General features: G+C 34.2%; 4 protein-coding genes across 4 annotated transcripts; 1 reads left to right on the forward strand and 3 right to left on the reverse strand.

Annotated features, from left to right (window-relative positions):
- Nucleotides 1–410: 410 nt before the first annotated feature.
- On the reverse strand, nucleotides 411–4506 carry LOC103859561 (subtilisin-like protease SBT1.5). Its single transcript, XM_009137124.3, has one exon. The coding sequence runs from the start codon at nucleotides 2963–2965 to the stop codon at nucleotides 662–664; it is 2304 nt and encodes a 767-aa protein (XP_009135372.2). The 5' UTR covers nucleotides 2966–4506; the 3' UTR covers nucleotides 411–661.
- Nucleotides 4507–5852: 1346 nt separating this feature from the next.
- On the reverse strand, nucleotides 5853–7019 carry LOC103860165 (probable E3 ubiquitin-protein ligase RNF217). Its single transcript, XM_009137763.2, has 2 exons — nucleotides 6125–7019; nucleotides 5853–6024 (listed from the first exon to the last, which is right to left on the reverse strand). Exons 1-2 carry the CDS (start codon nucleotides 6958–6960, stop codon nucleotides 5940–5942), a joined length of 921 nt encoding a protein of 306 aa, XP_009136011.1. The 5' UTR covers nucleotides 6961–7019; the 3' UTR covers nucleotides 5853–5939.
- On the reverse strand, nucleotides 6976–12624 carry LOC103859562 (protein LURP-one-related 11). Its single transcript, XM_009137125.2, has 2 exons — nucleotides 8710–12624; nucleotides 6976–8596 (listed from the first exon to the last, which is right to left on the reverse strand). The coding sequence occupies exons 1-2, from the start codon at nucleotides 9022–9024 to the stop codon at nucleotides 8219–8221; spliced, it is 693 nt and encodes a 230-aa protein (XP_009135373.1). The 5' UTR covers nucleotides 9025–12624; the 3' UTR covers nucleotides 6976–8218.
- A 4611-nt stretch (nucleotides 12625–17235) lies between these two features.
- Nucleotides 17236–18051, forward strand: LOC117132605 (trihelix transcription factor ASIL2-like). The gene is made up of 3 exons (XM_033287340.1): nucleotides 17236–17239; nucleotides 17472–17828; nucleotides 18038–18051. Exons 1-3 carry the CDS (start codon nucleotides 17236–17238, stop codon nucleotides 18049–18051), a joined length of 375 nt encoding a protein of 124 aa, XP_033143231.1.
- The last annotated feature ends 748 nt before the right edge of the window (nucleotides 18052–18799 follow it).

Consider the following 18799-nt stretch of genomic DNA (forward strand, 5'->3'; position numbering starts at 1 on the left):
TCTTCATAGTTCAAACTTTAAATCATATCATTTGTTGTTTATTATTTAGTTAATTGCATATCAAATCTCCTGATTGATATTATTCGGTGCTTCTTAACATCATTTAAAGACAAATTACTTTTTTCTATTATGTTTTCACAAAATTGTATTCGAGAGAACTGAAGATGTATTACTATACGTGTGTACTGAGTGTAGAAGATAAAGTTATACCAATACAATAAATATATACAAGATAATGTTAGGACCATTCTCTTTTGTTCGATTGAGATAAAGTTCCTAAAATAGCTGATCTCAAGAAACAGAAGATGATTGAAAGCTGCCCATATCCTGAAAGAAACAGAAGATATTTTTGTTCAACTATATGGGACCATACATTCATACAAGTTGTGAAACTCAAGTAACCCAAGTAGTAAAATGAATAATGAAATCATAATATATTTCACCTTGAACAAGAAAGATTTGGGCTCAGAGCTTTAAGCTCTACAAGCCTCAATTAAAAGCCCACATCATCAAATGAACACTCTACTATATATTACATGAACGTCCGACAAAGATCTTAGACATTAGACAACAAGACCAGCTATATGATCTCTTACTTTCACAATTTATAGAAAAACAAAGAGACCAGAATTCTTCAGGTCTCAAAAGCCTAAAAAAACCTTCACAGAGGTTGTTGAAGAGTAACCACCAAAGGACTTGTAACATTTCGTTTCCCATCAGACCAAACTATATGACCAGTCTCAACACTTGTCGCTCCTGGTGACAATGTCACCTCCGTCGTCTTAACTCTAACCACAAAACTTAGTTTCTGCCCAACCCGTCTGAACGATAGCTTCTCCGGCGCAACCGTCACGTTCGTCCCTCTCGGCGGCCTAATCTTAACCTCATAAACCGAGTCAGAATCGCCTACATTAGTCACTGTCCTAATGAAATGTGTCGACATTTTACTCTCTCCATACTGCTGAAACACAACAGAGAACGACGGATAGTTCAAGTTCCCGACGTGTCCAGCGCGTCTAGCACCATCACAGTCAGCTTTGCGTCGAGTTATCGTCACAATGTTGGCTCCTGTGTAGTTCGAGTTACACAAGAAGTTGATGTAATCGTAAGATGTAATATCGTAGACCAATCCTGGATCCATAGCTTTGGTCGGGTGAACATGACCCGACCCGTAATCCATAACCGAAGATGTATTCCCGGTTGACTCATCCAGCATTGGCTCATCTCGGTTATCTACAGTGTAAGCCGTAGTCATCAATGCTGACCTTATAGCCGCTGGGCTCCAATCAGGATGAGCCGCCTTGAGCAGAGCCGCGAGACCCGACACGTGCGGGCACGCCATCGAAGTGCCTGATAAAATGTTGAACTCCGTTCTCCGGTTATCGGAAGGAACACCGGATGGACCGATCCGGTCAGGCCAAGCAGCCAAAATGTTTAAACCGGGTGCGATAACATCCGGTTTAAGAATCTCCGGCGACTCCGGATTAGGCCCACGAGCTGAGAAAGATGCAACTACGGGTGCGGGTCGGATCCCAAGTCGGGTCCCTTTGAAAACAATCGTAGCCGTTGGTTGTTTCGACTCAGATATGTACCTCCTAATCTCATCACCTCCCGAAGCACCAACCGAAGTGGCAGGTAACACGTGGCAGTCAGCGACTAGTCCCTCGCCGTCGAAGACACCGTTCGCTATAATCATCCCCGAGCCTCCGTTTCTCCTCACGATCTCTCCTTTGGTAGCTCTCGAGTTGATACCTCTGTCGCAGAGAACGATCTTGCCTTTAACCAAACTCGGATCCAACGAGCCTTCTATACACAGAGACGAAGAGTAACCGTCACCTCCGAGCAAACTTCCCCCGTACACAAGCGGGTACATCCGACCCGGTTCAAGATCCGGCCCACCGTAAACGCTAACGCCCGGAACCGTTTTCCCGTTTCCGAGCTTCACGTTCGCCGGGAAGTCGCGGTCGATGGTTCCGGCGCCGACCGTCGTCATCCACGGCGCGACGTTAGTCACCGTCAAAGCGCCGGGACCGCCGTTTCCGGCGGAGGCGGAGACGAATACCCCTCTGTCGATCGCTCCGAAGGCTCCGATCGCGATGGCGTCGAGGTGGTACGGAACCACCACGCCGCCGACGGAGAGAGAGACGACGTCGACGCCGTCGGCGACCGCCGTGTCGAACGCGGCTAAGATGTCGGAGTCGTAGCAACCGGAGTTCCAGCAGACTTTGTACGCGGCGAGCCTAGCTTTCGGAGCCATCCCGGAGGCGACGCCGCGGGCGTATCCGAGAATCGACGCCGGAAAAACGTAACGCCCGGCGGAGATAGAAGCCGTGTGGGTCCCGTGGCCGTCGGAGTCGCGCGGAGAGCGAAACTCCGTCGTTTCGTTCATTTTCCCGTTGGTCGCTTCGTACCCGCCGCAGAAGAATCTCGCTCCGACGAGTTTCCGGTTACACGCCGTCGCCGGGAAGTCCTGCGAGGGTACGCATTGGCCTTTCCATTTGGCGGGAACGGGGCCGAGACCACGGTCGTCGAAGCTGGGCCTCTCGGGCCAGATGCCCGTGTCGATAACTCCGATGACGAGATCCGACCCAAAGTCGGACTCTTCGAGGAGACCCGCTTTGTCGGTGGACCTGAGACCGAGGAACTCAGGGGAGCGAGTGGTGTGCACGTGACGGACTTGCTCGGGGATAACGGAGATGACGTGAGGATGGGTTAAGAGGTGAGTAGCGTCTTGAGCGGTGAGTCTAGCGGAGAAGCCGTGGAAAACGGTGTCGTATGTGTGGATGATTGAAGGAGTGGAAGTGAGTGAGGCGAGAGAGGAGGTGTACCAGTGACGGTGAGTGGGGAAGATTGAGGGTTTAGCTTCGTGGTCGACGTGGACGATGTAAGTCAAAGAGTTTTGGTCGTTCATAGAGGAAGCAGAAGAGAGAATCAAGAGGAAGAGGAAGAAGAAGAAGAGAGCCATTGACGGAGTTTTTCAGACTAAGTGTTGGTTCTAGTCTTCTAGATATGGCTTAGTGAGTGGAGGAAGAAGAATAAGGTAAGAGGGGTACCACATTGCTATTTGATGTTTGGGAGGAAGCGGAGAAAGAGAGGTGAAGACTTTTGTGGAGTGTGTACAGAGCAAAGCAGAAGAAGTTGTGTCTCGACACTGGCTAGTGTCTGTGAGCTGGAGGCAATGTCTTTTTGCTTTCTTTATTACGACAATTACCTCTATGCTTTTGGAAGAATTAAAGATCGAATTTATTTTTCCTCACATAGCGCTATCGTCGTCCGATGAAAAGATATGAATGAACATAAAATCTAGTTATGTTTCAGGTGACAGATTCATATGTTTGTTTCGTTCACGGGATTTTGAATGTATATTTGTCGATTGTTATTATTATCTTCAAGTTCAATGATATTTTGATTACATCTTTGGAACTAAAGTTTAAATGATTCCAACTACAAACTACAAAACCTATAAAGTTAAGGATTGATTGTTCACGTCATCTGAACGGTAGATGTCATGTGGGTCCCATGCTTGTTCAACACGTGTTCAAATCGCTCGTGTTCTTAGAACAGCTTAACTATGATTAATCAGAATAAGGATAAGGCATTGTGATTTGTGAAATGTTGACTAGAAAAATGGATTTGATAGATGTAAAATGTATTGAACACATTAATCTTCCTTTGATTAAAAAACAAATATTTATTTTATCAACAGTTAACAAATAGAGATAGTTTGCAACACCATATTTTGAACCTTGGAAGTTGGAGGAGGCATAACAAATACGAATTGTTTCCATAGAAACTCACCTGAGTAGGTTGATGCTTTTATTGTATTATTGAGGACAGAGCCTTTGTAAAATTTAGTGTAAACAGTATATCCTAACGCATTTTAGTAACACACAGAAGCCAAAAGTCGTGTGTTCACGTGTTTTTGTTCGTTTCTGCTATTTTTTTCTTATCTTTTTACCTTCAAGCTACCATCTAAAATAATACTTGAGGCTATAATAAAACGAATATATGTACCCCCATTCAACTGTATTGGTGGGGTGATACGGACTTAAAAGTAGGTCCTGTGTATTATTTGTTTTGTAGAATTATTCAAGCGAATATCCAAGTTTCCGTCTAAATTATTGAAATTGTTATGCGTTTCGAATAGTGACTTTGTTAAAAGAAAATGATACTTTATTGGTTTATTTTGATTCAAGTCAGATGCAATTATTGACTTATGGTGGAAGTCTAGTAATGACTGGAAGCTCTCCAAAGCGGAACAGATCTCTTTCTTTTTACACTTTGGCTTTTACTTTTTGAACAAAAGTCGAAAACCTTCAACCTTCTGAAACCTTTAGTATTGTTATTTCTTTTCATATACATTTATAAATTCATGTAATGGGCTTAAATCCAATATCCGAAAATGTCAAAATTTGGGCTCTAGATTCTATGCCGAGTAGAGCACATCAATGCAAAACAAGTCCAGTATATTGCATGCAAAACAAGAAACAAGTTCAAAGAGAAAAGATGTATAAGTAATATCCTCACAAAAAAAAAAGCAAGTAACATGTAACTAGTATTTTAAAGGGTTTTTAGTAATTAAACCCCTCAACTAAAGATGAATCGTAAAAAAAACCCTCAACTAAAAATTCTGTGAAATAAACCCTCAACTTTAGTTCCGTTAACATATGTTACCCTCCGTTTAAAAAACCGTGACGGAGGGTGACATATGTTAACGGTTTATAAGTTGAGGGTTTATAATGTTGAAAACTTAGTTGAGGGTTTTTTTTACGATTCAAAAATAGTTGAGGGGTTTTATCACTAAAAGTCATTAAAGGGTTTTTAAGTTATTTATTATTCATTTATACATTGTTTTAGATTGATTTGTAAGCCTTTAAAACTAATGTATATTATTAATACATTAATCTATTATAAAATTAATTTATACATTTTAAATTAATAATTTTCAACACGATTTACAACTTATTATAACTTCAAAATATTAAATTATTTGATATTTGGCAATAGTGATATAAAAAAAATTGTGTGTTTATATCGTCATTTTCAAATATCAAATAATTGAAAGTTTCTAAGTTATATTAAATCTTAAGTAGTGTTGAGGATAATTCATCCATGAAGTCAATCTTTCTATTTGGAGTATGACGTACTTTTTATTATTTTCATGATTTTCGTCATCAGACTCATACTTTCCTATTTTCCTATATTGTTCTTGATTTATTGTATTACTTTATGTTTCAAATATATTATTGATCAAGAAAATAAAAATATAATGTAGTTATTCAGAAATCAATGAGAATAAAAATAATCATGCATTATTTTGGAGGGGGGAGAAGTATGAACCGGATGACAGAAATCATGAAAAAAAGAAAAAGTGTGTCATTCTCTAAATAGAAAGATTGACTTCATAGATGAATTATCTCGACACTACTTAAGACTTAATATAACTTAGAAACTTTCAATTATTTCATATTTGACAATGACGATATAAACACACAAATTTTTTTATATCACTATTTCCAAATATCAAATAATTTAATATTTCAAAGTTATAATAAGTTGTAAGTAGTGTTAAAAATTATTAATTTAAGATGTATAAATTAATATACAAATATATTAAAATTTATAAATTAGTTTTAAAGGCTTATAAATCTTAAAACAATGTATAAATGATAATAAATAATTTAATAATATTTAATGACTTTTAGTGATAAAACCCCTCAACTAAAGATGAATCGTGAAAAAAACCCTCAACTAAAAATCCAGTGAAATAAACCTTCAACTTATAAACCGTTAACATATGTCACCCTCCGTCACGGTTTTTTAAACGGAGGGTAACATATGTTAACGGAACTAAAGTTGAGGGTTTATTTTACAGGATTTTTAGTTGAGGGTTTTTTTTACGATTCATCTTTAGTTGAGGGGTTTAATTACTAAAAACCCTATTTTAAAATAAGACTACGAATGTGGCATGCGTGACTATAACTCGACGCTGCTCCACAACGATAGCAAAACTTAAATCCACACCTGAGGAAATAATCCAACAAATCAAACAATAACCATTTAACATGATAATTAGTTTTTTTTTTTTTTACAAAAGACTTATAATATGATGAAAAATACTAACCTGCAACTCATATGCACACAACCATCGATCTTCTCAACGTAGAATTTGCAACTAGGACACCTCCTCCAGTGCTTCTTATTAGCCATTTGAATCAACATGGCATCTTCTTCATCACTACTCTTCTTCTTCTTCTTCGTGTTCCCACCTCTCTGAAACTCCTCGCAACCAATCCCCGCATGCCATGTAACCTTACACTGAGCGCAGAACAGACGGTGACAAGACGGACACTCCGTCTCCGTCACTTCATCACCTTGATCATCATCATCGTCCACCACCATCATCGCTGAGCAGTCTTCAAACGGACAGTACACTTTCTCCGACGACACAATCAAAGACTCACACAAGGCTTTGTCCCAACGCTCGAACAAGTCCCCTGGGATTATATTTCGACACGTGTAGGGCTCTAGAAGTCGCGTGCAGTCCACGTCAGGGCACTTGATCATGGCTATGTTTCCTTCTATCTTGGTCATCACGTAACGTACGGTACACTCGGTGCAATAGTAATGAGTGCAACTAGTGGTTCCTCGGAAGATGTCGGAGGGAGACTTTTCATCCATGCAGATCATGCATAACCATCTAGATGGTTCGGCGGGTTTTTTCTCAGTTTTTTTCTCTGGTTCTTTCTGCTTAATAGGCGAGGCCATACGTCTATGGAGTTGGGGATAATGGTTAGTCTCGGCTATTGAAGAGACCAAGGAAGAAGACAGAGCTTCTTGGAGATGGAGATTTCTCGCATAGGGTGTGTAACCTTTGTCGTAATCGTATAACGCAGGGTAATAGTAATAATCTTCCATCCTTGTGCGTGATGATGATGACGAAGAGAAGCATGTTCCCATATCTTACTCTTCTGATTTTTTTTTTTTTTTGCTTTGTCTTGAGTTTGATTTAGGTGTGCATTCATGTTAAATTATGGCATATATTGGAAGGTAAATTGCATTGAATTAGCTGAATGAAACTTTTCCTCTTTCTTAAAAATGACTTTCTTATTCACGAACAAATATTATAGTATATATTTACATTATTGCATATATATGTCAACATTACTTTATTTTATATACCTTTTTCTTGTTGATTAGAAAATATGTTAATTCTACAAATTATAAACCAGAGAACATCTTTAACCATTTCAAAAACGGCTTGCTCATTGTGTTGGGAGGTAATTTTACACAAAAGCATGGCCTCATCTACGTCTTGTTTCTTCTTTTTAGAATGGAAGAATAACTCTCAATACCCTAATCCTAATTATCCTAATGCAGAAATTGCAAAGATTGGTGCTACTCTGCAAGATATTTCCAGAATTGTTCAGCTAGTGCAACCAATAGCTGAACTGAGCTACACAGATGTGTTTCCATATATGGTGCTGCGTTTAGTGTTCAACGAAGAGTAACGGTGCTCTTCTATTAGGAAGGGACTTAAATATCACTGAGAAAGTTTTATACTGTAATTGGGACTTTGCTGGTACTTAACTAATCATACTCCAACTCGCTTTATACTAGTTTACGGAATTTTGTCGGCACCTTAACCTCTTTAGCATATATATTACCATAACCTAATTATTTTTTAAATCGATATCTCGAATAATTATAAGAGAAAAAGACCAAAATAGCACTAAATCAAGTTTTTCTTCCCAAACTAGCACTCAATGCCAAAAGTCACAAAAATAGCACTAAGGGGTGGGGTTTAGGGTTAAGAATTTAGGGTTTAGGGTTTAGAGTTTAGGTTTTAGGGTTTAGAGTTGAGAAGTGAGGTTTTGGGGATAAGATTTCAAATTTTGAAAAATAAAAAAATTTAAATTTTTCAAAAGATAAAATGTTATTTTGGTCATTTTAGTTTTTGAGTGCTATTTTTGTGATATAAACTTAGAAAGGTGCTATTTTGGAGATTTACCCTAATTATAATTGTCTTCATCTTTAAACTCTCAAACATTTCAATGAAAAAAAAGAGAGCTTACACTCACTTTACCGAACCTTCAATCTAACAAGTAACATACATCAGTTGTACTTTCATTAGCAACATCGATATAAAATATGTGGAGGTTAAAAAAAAATCAGCAATTAGTTATCAACTATTTAATCAAAATTTTCACCACCTTTATTACAGTTTACGATTGATAAGCCTATGAGTTAAAACAAGTCCAATGATGAAAGAGTGATCAACTTGTGACTCCACCACCATCGTCAAAACATCGTCTCCAAACTCCAAACCTTTCCTCGATTGTTTTCTCTTCACTTCTGCCACAACTCTTCCACAAATGTCCTCGATTCCTAAACTTGATCCCCGAGTTACCATCTTATAATGATATTGTTCATTCTTTCTACACGATCCCGTTAGAACTCTATAAGAAGAATATGAATCTTTACTCGGAACCTGAAAAATATTACTTTTCACTCGAAAATATTCTGAGTTTGTTGTTGAATCAGATGTCCCCGATGGTGATCTATATCCTTCCCAAGTCTTGAATAATCCAAATTTCTACAGAACACACACAGAAACAATTAATTTAAAAGTGAATAAAAATGTGTTAAAAAAAATAAATTAATGAAAAAGAACTTGCATGAAATAATAAAACTGGGACGTTCATCTACCTGGCTACGTAAGGTAAACAAGACATGACCATGTAAATCCATGAGGTAAACTTCACGGCAGCTCTTAGAGTTATAATTATCGACACGATAAATTATGTTTCCTTTAGAATCGAAGACGGTGCAGCCATTTGTATTAAACACCAACGACTTCATCCAAATCGTGAAACTCTCTTTCTCCGTTGTCAAGTACGGCGAACTTGTTATGTCTCCGGCCCCGGAGGTCGTATGGTCGGGATGAATCTTCACCATAGTTTCCGCTGGACAGATACGATTCTGCCAAGGTTTTGTTTCGTAAGGTTGTCGAGATATTTGCATATAATATATATCGAGACAATGATAAGATTCTTTTTTGGTGAATTGTTTTGGTCGACATAATTGGACCGAACTTTGGGTTTATATACTACTACTGATTTATGGAAGGTACTCACCTTGTTCGTTTCTGATTAGTTTAAGTTTTTTTTTTCAACAAAAATAAACTTAATGATTTTCTACTCGTGTATAGTTATTCAATGTTCAAATAAAGTTGGTCCCATCATATGTTTGAATCTTCAAAACAAAATTACATCTGTTAATTATGCTTGTTCTCTCAAGTTAGTTATACAGTTTACGGTCTTGATGTGTAAAGAACTATATATACATATCGATATCGAGGTCTTCTTCCACATGTTTAATGTGAAAATCTAACGATAATAACATCCACATCACTCAAAATCTTTAAGTGAGTATTTATAAAAAAATTATTTAGTTAAAATTAATGTTAAAAAAATCTAAACCATTTTATCAAGCACACATTTCATGTACAGGTCATATTGATTTTTTTCTATTTTTAATTACTTAAAACACTTTCATTGAAATGTTCTCTCAAAAAAAATCTTGCATTTAAAACCAGAATAATAAATAATAAGAAAATAATGGTAAATGATAACTTATTTATAAAAAAACCTCACTGGAATTTCTGTAAACACTTGTCACTTTTTTTTTTGAAGAAAACACTTGGCACCTTTTAGTTGATACATTTTTATCCAGGATTAAAAATTAATTTATTTAAATTAAATTATTTTATTAGTTTTGTTTTTAAAGTTTTGATGGATCAATAGGTGGTACTTAGATATAATGCAGTTATTTAATTTTCGATATAGTCTTACGAAAATACTAGAGATAGATGAGGCTCTAGGTAGCATGAGAAGTTGCGCAATCGATTTTGAGTTGTATTTCCTCGTGTGCGCATGTCGCACTCACATCCAATAGTCAATTGTATACATATAAAATGTGAAAGTCGTAGATAAAATAAATGTCAATTAAAACATAATCACTTTTTCCTGTTGTACATATATAGATCGCACAATACCAGCGACCGCATATAGATATCTTAATATACATATATGTATACATATATATGAAAGTATACATCGTCACGATAGAATTATAAAATTTTAAATGCACGTACCATTTATACTGTGATTAAAATATGTACACTACGTATAATTATATAACTGTTGCAGTCGACTAAAAGTGCAGAGTGTCACAGGTTTAGCCGTTTAGGTCTTAATTAGCGGATAATCGCCAGACACCATTACCCTTTTGTTTTTGTCTTATCTATATTTTAGTTTCTTTCTTTAATCGTGAAAATTAGTTATAAAATTAGGTTTTAGTTTGTCGTACTATTTTTTTTCTTTGTCGTACTATTTTATACACTTTAGTTACGTAATATCAAATTGTTGGCATGTTGAACCTTTATCGCGGCTCTTTTTTTCTATATTTAAAGTGTTAAACTTTTATCGTGGCTGACGGATATCCAAAATGATACTAGCAAGTTGAAGAAATAACTGAAAAAAGCATTTTAAAATATACTTAAACGATCTAATTTGTTATACCAGGTAACAATTATCATATGAATCTATGATTCTATGTATCTCGATTTAATTAGATTTAAAGTTCAAAACCTAATTACCGTTTTAAAACGTTTATAGTCTTTTATTCACGGTATGGTAACACTAGTAAGAAAATGTTCAAACGTTACTACAAAAAGGAAGGAAATATTTCTTCTCATGAAAAGAAGACTCGTAAGAAAACACTAATATACTTCAACTTAGATTGCGATAGTTTTAGTGTCAACTTTTTTAATGTAGATTGCGATAGTTTTAGTTAATCAAATGACAGATCATATGACAGTTTCTGACATTTAAAAAAACTCTTAACAATGAGTTAAATACATAACCTTTCGCCCCTAAGTGTACATCATACGTTACAAATCAATATATTTAACCCTTTGAATTGTGCTTTTTGTGCCCTTCTGTGTTACGATATGCACCAGCTCCATACATCGATTACTGACAAAAATGGGAGAATTGCTTAGTATTTTGTTAGATTAATTAAACCAATAGATGATGTAGTCTACGAAGTACTTTAATTGAAGTATTAGGTAGCCTAATCTTATTTTTCACGCACATGCATTTCTACTGGTGTGCAAAAGGCCAATTGGTCCCTACATCTATAACTATATGTGAATAGTCGTAATTAAAAGACCACTTTTAAATTTTAAGAAATTCGAATGAGACACACAAAATTAGCATGCTTGAAGTTAACAAATTAGAATGGTAAATATAGTGCTTTGTATGAAACAAATGTACAATAAAACTCTATAAATTAATAACGTTGGGACTATGATATTTTATTAATTTACAAAAAGTTTCATACTTCAATTTTTTTCTATTTATGAATATTTTATTTATAGAATAGGGAAATATTTGATTTTACCGTATATACATTAATTAAATTTTAAAACTTTGATTTTCATATTGTTTTATTATATTATTTGGTGTAGTTTATTATGTTTCATATAATTTAAATGTGGTTTCAGTATAATTTTACTAAATATTATCAAAATATATTGAAATGTTAAGAATATATATAGGTTTTTTCATTGTGAATATAAAACCAACAAAATAATTTTAGTTTGTACTTATATCAAATATATATAGATATATTATTAATTTGTGATTTTAATGGAACCATATATTTACATGAGATTTCTTGAAAAATATTATCTTATTATTTATAGATTTGTGTTATATTTTGGACCGACTTAACTTGGGATAAAAAAAACTTATTAATTTCTAATGTTTATCAATATATAGAATATTAATTTATAGAGTTTTTACCGTAATAATAAATTAGGCTAATAAGGTAAAAAGAAAAGTTTTCAAACATATAAAGAGAAGAAAATCCAAATACAGAAACCAAACAAGTGGTTCCACTATATGTTTTAAATATAATATAATAAAATAGTACATATGTAGAATTTTTAAAACTTTGCTTTATGCCACTTATCCAACTCCAATTGGGATTATGCACTTGTCTTTTTATTTGTCGTCATCACTCATCAATGGATATGATTTAAGTTAAAACATATACGTAAAAAAACAATTTGGGCGTGTAAACCCGAGTCCATTGACTTCAAACACTGGGGCGGATCAAGCCACCTTTTTAGTATGGGTCATACAGTGTAAAACTTGTTTAGATCGAGGGCATCTACATTAATTTTCTGTTAATAATTAAAGGAAAAAAATTTACAAAAAAAAAACAATTAAAGGAAAAAATATATTTTGTATTGGGCACATGCCACACCAAAGCCTTCCTGCGTCCGCCCCTGTCAAACACATTCTACGGCCCAATATCATAACCAATATATGGCAAGGAAAAGGCAATGTTGCACTATAAAGAGTCATTCTTGGGTTCACCCCCTAGGGTGAACCTCTAGATTCACCAACTAATAGGATTTCATTATTTCAAATTCGATATCTTTTAAAAAAGGAAACAAAATATTCTCAAATTATATTATATTTTTAAAACAAAAAAGTAAAAAAAGATAATAGTTACAGAAAAAAGAATTAAAAAAAAATATTTTTAATGTTGTCAACAAAACATTAAACCCTAAATCCTAATCCCTAAACCCTAAATCCTAAACCCTAAACTCTTGGGTAAACCCTAAACCCTTGGGTAAACCCTAAACCCTTGAATAAATCATAAACTCTAAATAAAAAACGACTAAAACCCTAAACCCTAAACGCTTGAATGTTTTAGTGTATAGTGATTTTGATTTAGAGTTAAGGATTTATCCTAGAGTTTAGGGTTTATCCAAGGGTTTAGGGTTTATCCAAGGGTTTAGGGTTATGATTAAGGGTTTAGTGATTAGAATTTAGGGTTTAGAGTTTAATATTATGCTGTCGATGTAAAATATTTTTTTTTGTAATTATTATTATTTTTTTACCTTTTAATTTTAAAAACATAATATAATTTGACAATATTTTGTTTCCTTTTTTAAAAGATATCGAATATAAAATAAGACAATCTTATTGGTTGGTGAACCTAGAGGTTCACCCTAGGGAGTGGACCTAAGAATAAGTCCACTATAAAAATGTATAATTTATGAGGATCCTCTAGGGTGAACCTCTAGGTTCACCAACCAATAGGATTTCATTATTTCAAATTCGATATCTTTTAAAAAATGAAACAAAATATTCTCAAATTATATTATGTTTTTAAAATAAAAAATTAAAAAAGATAATAGTTACATAAAAAAGAATTAAAAAAAAATATTTTTAATGTTGTCAACAAAACACTAAACCCTAAATCCTAATCCCTAAACCCTAAATCCTAAACCCTAAACCCTTGGGTAAATCCTAAACCATTGGGTAAACCCTAAACCCTTGGGTAAACCCTAAACCCTTGGATAAATCCTAAACTCTAAATAAAAAATGACTAAAACCCTAAACCCTAAACGCTTGAATGTTTTAGTGTATAGTGATTTTGATTTAGAGTTAAGGATTTATCCTAGAGTTTAGGATTTATCCTAGAGTTTAGGGTTTATCCAAGAGTTTAGAGTTTAGGATTAAGGATTTAGGGATTAGAATTTAGGGTTTAGGGTTTAATGTTATGCTGACGACGTAAAATATTTTTTTTTGTAATTGTTATTATTTTTTTATCTTTTAATTTTAAAAACATAATATAATTTGACAATATTTTGTTTCTTTTTTTTAAAAGATATCGAATATAAAATAAGATAATCTTATTGGTTGGTGGACCTAAGAATAAGTCATTTTTTTTTATAACAGAGAATCTTTTTTTACTTCAATATCTTCACAATAGAGTTCTTCAAGAAAATGTGGAACAATGCTAACTTTACTTCTAAATATAGAAACAAAATGTTTATAAAAATGTTATCATTATCAATTTAGTTTTATCAGAATCTTGTAGCAACAAACTATGATGGTAGATTCAAGTATGGACTCACAATCTAAGGTGGAAGATCATGGCAATATGGATTCAAAACGAGAAGTGGACAATTGATTAGTTACCATTGACGATTGACGTATACTGAGGCTTTCTTATACTGATTTTATTTCGAAGGTTTCTTAGTCTAAAACTATAAAACTTTCAAGCTGAAGGAATAGCATTATTAAGGCTCACTGTAATCAGTGGCGGAGCTAGAATTTAGTTTTACATGGTTCATAATTATTCTAGATAGGTTAAAAAGGTATGCTAATGAGACCTGAACTCAAGACATATGGGTCATAAAAGGAGATATTAACCAGTTGATCACCACAACAATAGCTTTGTATACAAGCCTAAAAACTAAATAGTAGATTTCATATACACCCCTGGGTCTAAGGTGGCTCCAACACTGACTGTAATCCTTTATGGATTGGTGCTTTGTTGCTACTAATATGGGCGATTCAAGTTTCTTCAATCCCGCAACATGTTAAACAAATCACTGAAACTTTGTAAGTTCTACCTCCGATTGCAAATATCAGTTGAAATGACTTCAATAAATATATGAATTCTCTTTATTCCTTTAATCATAATATTTGCATCCGGATCCTCGTTGACTCTTGTAATGACTAGTTATTTTTATTTTTTTTTTATTTTTTTAATAGCTATTAGAAAATGAAGAAGAGAGGGATTGATCATTGTTGATAACGTTCTTTAAATTTCTTGTGAAGAAAGAAAGACACCAAAGCGTATTTGATTGGCTTCTGGAAACAAGTAAATACAACTCACGGGAATTATTAAATCAAAGAAAGCAAGTGCCGTGTCATATCTCCCATCCAAACATTAAAATTTTCATTACAGAAACAAATAAGAAAAATAAAAAGAGAGTGCACGGTCATAGAAATCTATTGGTATTGTATCGCCGGTGATAAAAAAGTTCAGATATCTGTTCCATTTTATTCAATGATATGCCCTATCTGCATGCCCCAAGAACATAACACTCTGCCTGATACAAATTTGAAATACTTTCCGACTAATACATGCCGAAGATGAACGATCATTTATTATGACTCACCATGTTAATATGTTCCATTTTTAGTATATTTGACTTTATGAAAGTTTTAATTTATATTATACATTAAAGCATGTTCGTCTTTTAAATATCTTGAAAAAAATATTTAACCAAAACAATTAAATAATTTTAATAAAACTTGATTATATATATATATATTAAAATTTTACTTTCAAAATAAATATGAACCAATTAAAATGACAGATGTCTTAGTGCTATCTCTTAGGTTTACAAGTGAGAACTTCTATTTCTTTTTTTTTTTTTTATCATTGTTACTTTTTTACTAGAATATTTTTTGAAAATTTGCATTAGAATTGTTCTTAGACCCTATGGTTTTAGACTTCCAAATCAAGGTTTTGAAATAATGACAAAGCATTATTGGTTTATAATTAAGATCAGACTTTAGATCTTGTTATTTAGCTTAGAAGATAATCTCTTAAAACTACAACTGAGTTTGCAATATTGACAATGAAATAAAAAATTGGACAGCAATACAATCACATCACAGCTGTGATTTCTTAAAACGGGTCTTATATATTTTATGGCATTTTTAAAACAAGAGAAACCACCTGCTTCCCACATAATAACAACAATAGTATTCAGGTAGTTGACGCTTCGCAGCCTCAGGAGGAAGACAGTCTCCTGTCAGGTAACCCCATTGATATGCAGTGCGAGGAGCATCATTGTGATGTATATTTTCCGTACGTATGATCTCTATGGATTTCTTGCCGAACGACTATTCTTTTGGCTTTGATCCAGGACCGGCTCAGTGGAGGACAAGCGGTGTGACCGCCCCGGATCCAAGCCCGTATCCTCCCATATAATAATAGTTAAAAGGTCCAATTTTTTTATAAATCTATATTTTTATATATAAAAAATTATAAATATAATAAATAAAATTGGAAAAGGCCAAAAATTATTTGATATGTTTATAGTTTTATTTTCATTGTAAATATATACAAAATATTCCATATTAAATTTAAAATATATTTTAAACATTATTTGTATATAAATTTTAGAAGGTAAATTTTTTTTTGCCCTATGACCCCTAGGAATGTTGAGCCGGTCCTGCTTTGATCTCTGTACATATATACAAAAATTAAACTCCACATTAGGCTAAATTATATCTCTAGGAACTCATATTCTTCTTATATTATTTCTCCGAATTCTCTATGTTATATTTGCTTTTCAAAATTACATGATAAAATTATTTAATTATAATAATTAAAAAACTAGCTGATAGTGATACCATACCATTTTGTATGGACAAAGAAACAACCGATAGAACTACAAGAAAGAAAGGAAGTCACAAATTTTGTTTTGAAACCCTTTTTTTTGGAATTCATCTATTTATGGAATTCACATTTTTAGTGGTTTTAAATATTACATAACAATATGTCTATATCTAACAAAAAAATATTTTTCCAAGAAATTTTATAAAATTTAAAATTTCCAAATTAGTTTTTAGTTCTTTATAATTTTTTTTTTTTGCTAGTTAAGATATCTTTATTCTTTAGATACTTAGCACATGTTTATTGAAGATCTTTTAGGTTGGATCTCTTAGCGTAAGATAAGATACAGTTTTTTTAACTTTTAACTAAAAAAAGCTAAGAAACGTCTCTTATATCTCTTAAGTTTCTTAGGTTTTTTAAAAGACGTTTTTTAAGTTTTTTAGTTAAAAGCTAAGAGACCGTATCTTATATTACGCGAAGAGACTCAATCTAAGAAACCTGCAATAAACCTGCTCTTAGTTCAAGAGTATCTTAAAAATATTTGTATTATTTTTCTTATTGTAAAATATTTTCTCGACAAGTTATCAATACTTGTAATATCTATACTATACTAAAAGCCCTATATACTCAATGGTGAGGCTGCCACGTCACCAAAAATAATCAACCAATGAGAGATAACATTTTTGCCATGTCACTACTGCTTCCGAAGAATAAAGCTCGAAACTGGACTTCCTTCCTTTTGGGCTGTCCCTACATTTACGTACGGCCCATATCAAGTCCAATCTTGCCTAGCTCTAACTTTGTCTGAAGCATCCAGAGTTCATCTTCCCGTCTCTTCCACTTCGTCTTCAACCCCGTTACTGCAAGCTCCTATCAATCATTTATGCTCTTTAAATGTCTTCTTTATTGTAAATACCAATTTAGCATCCTCCGCCGTAGCTCCGCTTATAAATGGGTTCGTTGCCTGCGTTGAACAGCCACACCACTGCGAAATCTCGAAGATCACTCTCTGTCAAGCATCAACTCTATTTATGGCTGATTCGTTCACTCTTCGTCCCGACCCCATACTATTGGATCGACTTCTATTGATTCCGTATGATGTTATTTATTGCAATTAATCATACCTTTGGTTGTCGACATTTTTTTGGTTGATGAGATTCAGATTTGTGTTTAAATTTTGAAACCAGCATTGAAGAATGCGGCCGGATCTAAATCGAGTGGGAGCTCTTTGGACGATGATGATGAGGATGAGGACGATGACGTATGTGATTGGGGGTTTGTGGTGAGGAAGAAGAGTGGAGTGGATGAGGTATATCCGACTAGAGGTGAAGGGTCGTCGTGTAGGGAGCTGGCGAGAGTGATTCTGAAGTTGGGAGAGGTGTACGAGAGGATCGAAGGTGCGAAGCAGAGGATGATGGTTGAGTTGGAGAAACAGAGGATGGAAGCTGCTAAGGAGATTGAGTTGCAACGAATGAACATGTTGATGGATATGCAGATGGAGCTTGAAAGACCCAAGCTTGCCAAACGTAGAACTGCTGCTTCAGGTAAAAAAAAAACTTAAACTGGATTGGTCTCTGTTTCTACTAAGCAATTGTGAGTATATGGTAAAACTTACATTTATTAATGTACTTTTAAAGATTGAAACTTTAAGCTTTTGAGGTTTCAGATTGTTGATTTGGAACCATATCTATGAGCATCTACTCAATCGAGTTACTGAAAACTTGAATTGTGCATTGTTGTTGTTGTTGTACAGTTAAGAAGTTGTAGGATTAAAATTGTGGAGAAGCTATACTGTGGTAGAGCAAGGGAGCAATGGTTGGATCTGAGAGCTCATTTTGAATTGGAGAAACTGTTATTCTTCTTACTCACTAGGTTTCATGTTAGAGCAATGCTTTTTTTTTCTTCTTCTTATTCTGTTTCCTTCTCTTAAAGCAGGTTGGTGAAAGAAACTCTGGTAGTATCCCACAGACATATCAACGTGTATTTGACACTGTCAAGTGTTAATATATTATGGTTTCTGTATCAATACCTGCGGAGTGCTCTTTGCTCTTTTTGTGTAATCATGTCTCAGAGTTGCCTACAGATTTCAGAGCCATTCATGTTCTTCCATAATTAACATTTGGAACAGATCAAAACACACCAAGCTATTGATAGAGCACAAGTAGTGTATTATTATTGAATTGGAAGGAGTTATAATCTCAGGAGCACTAATGAGACCTTATCTCAGGATCCCATACACATGAGATTTCTCTCAGTTCATCAACCGGCCTTAGTCACCCAAATAAATATCAAGCTAATCGTCTCATTACTTATTGGTATTATACGGTTTCTTTGAACACTCAGACTCCCATTTCTTAAATAAAAATCATGACGACAAATCAGCGATTATAGTGACTAAATGCCAGGTAGAAAAATGGTTTTCAGAAAATTACTACATTTTCATGTGAAGCTTAAGATACCAGAATTGATGAAAGTTAGGACAAAGATTATGTCAAGACATACAAAATCATATATA

The sequence above is a fragment of the Brassica rapa genome, chromosome A03 (genome assembly GCF_000309985.2).
Source record: "Brassica rapa cultivar Chiifu-401-42 chromosome A03, CAAS_Brap_v3.01, whole genome shotgun sequence".
Lineage (NCBI taxonomy): Eukaryota > Viridiplantae > Streptophyta > Magnoliopsida > Brassicales > Brassicaceae > Brassica > Brassica rapa.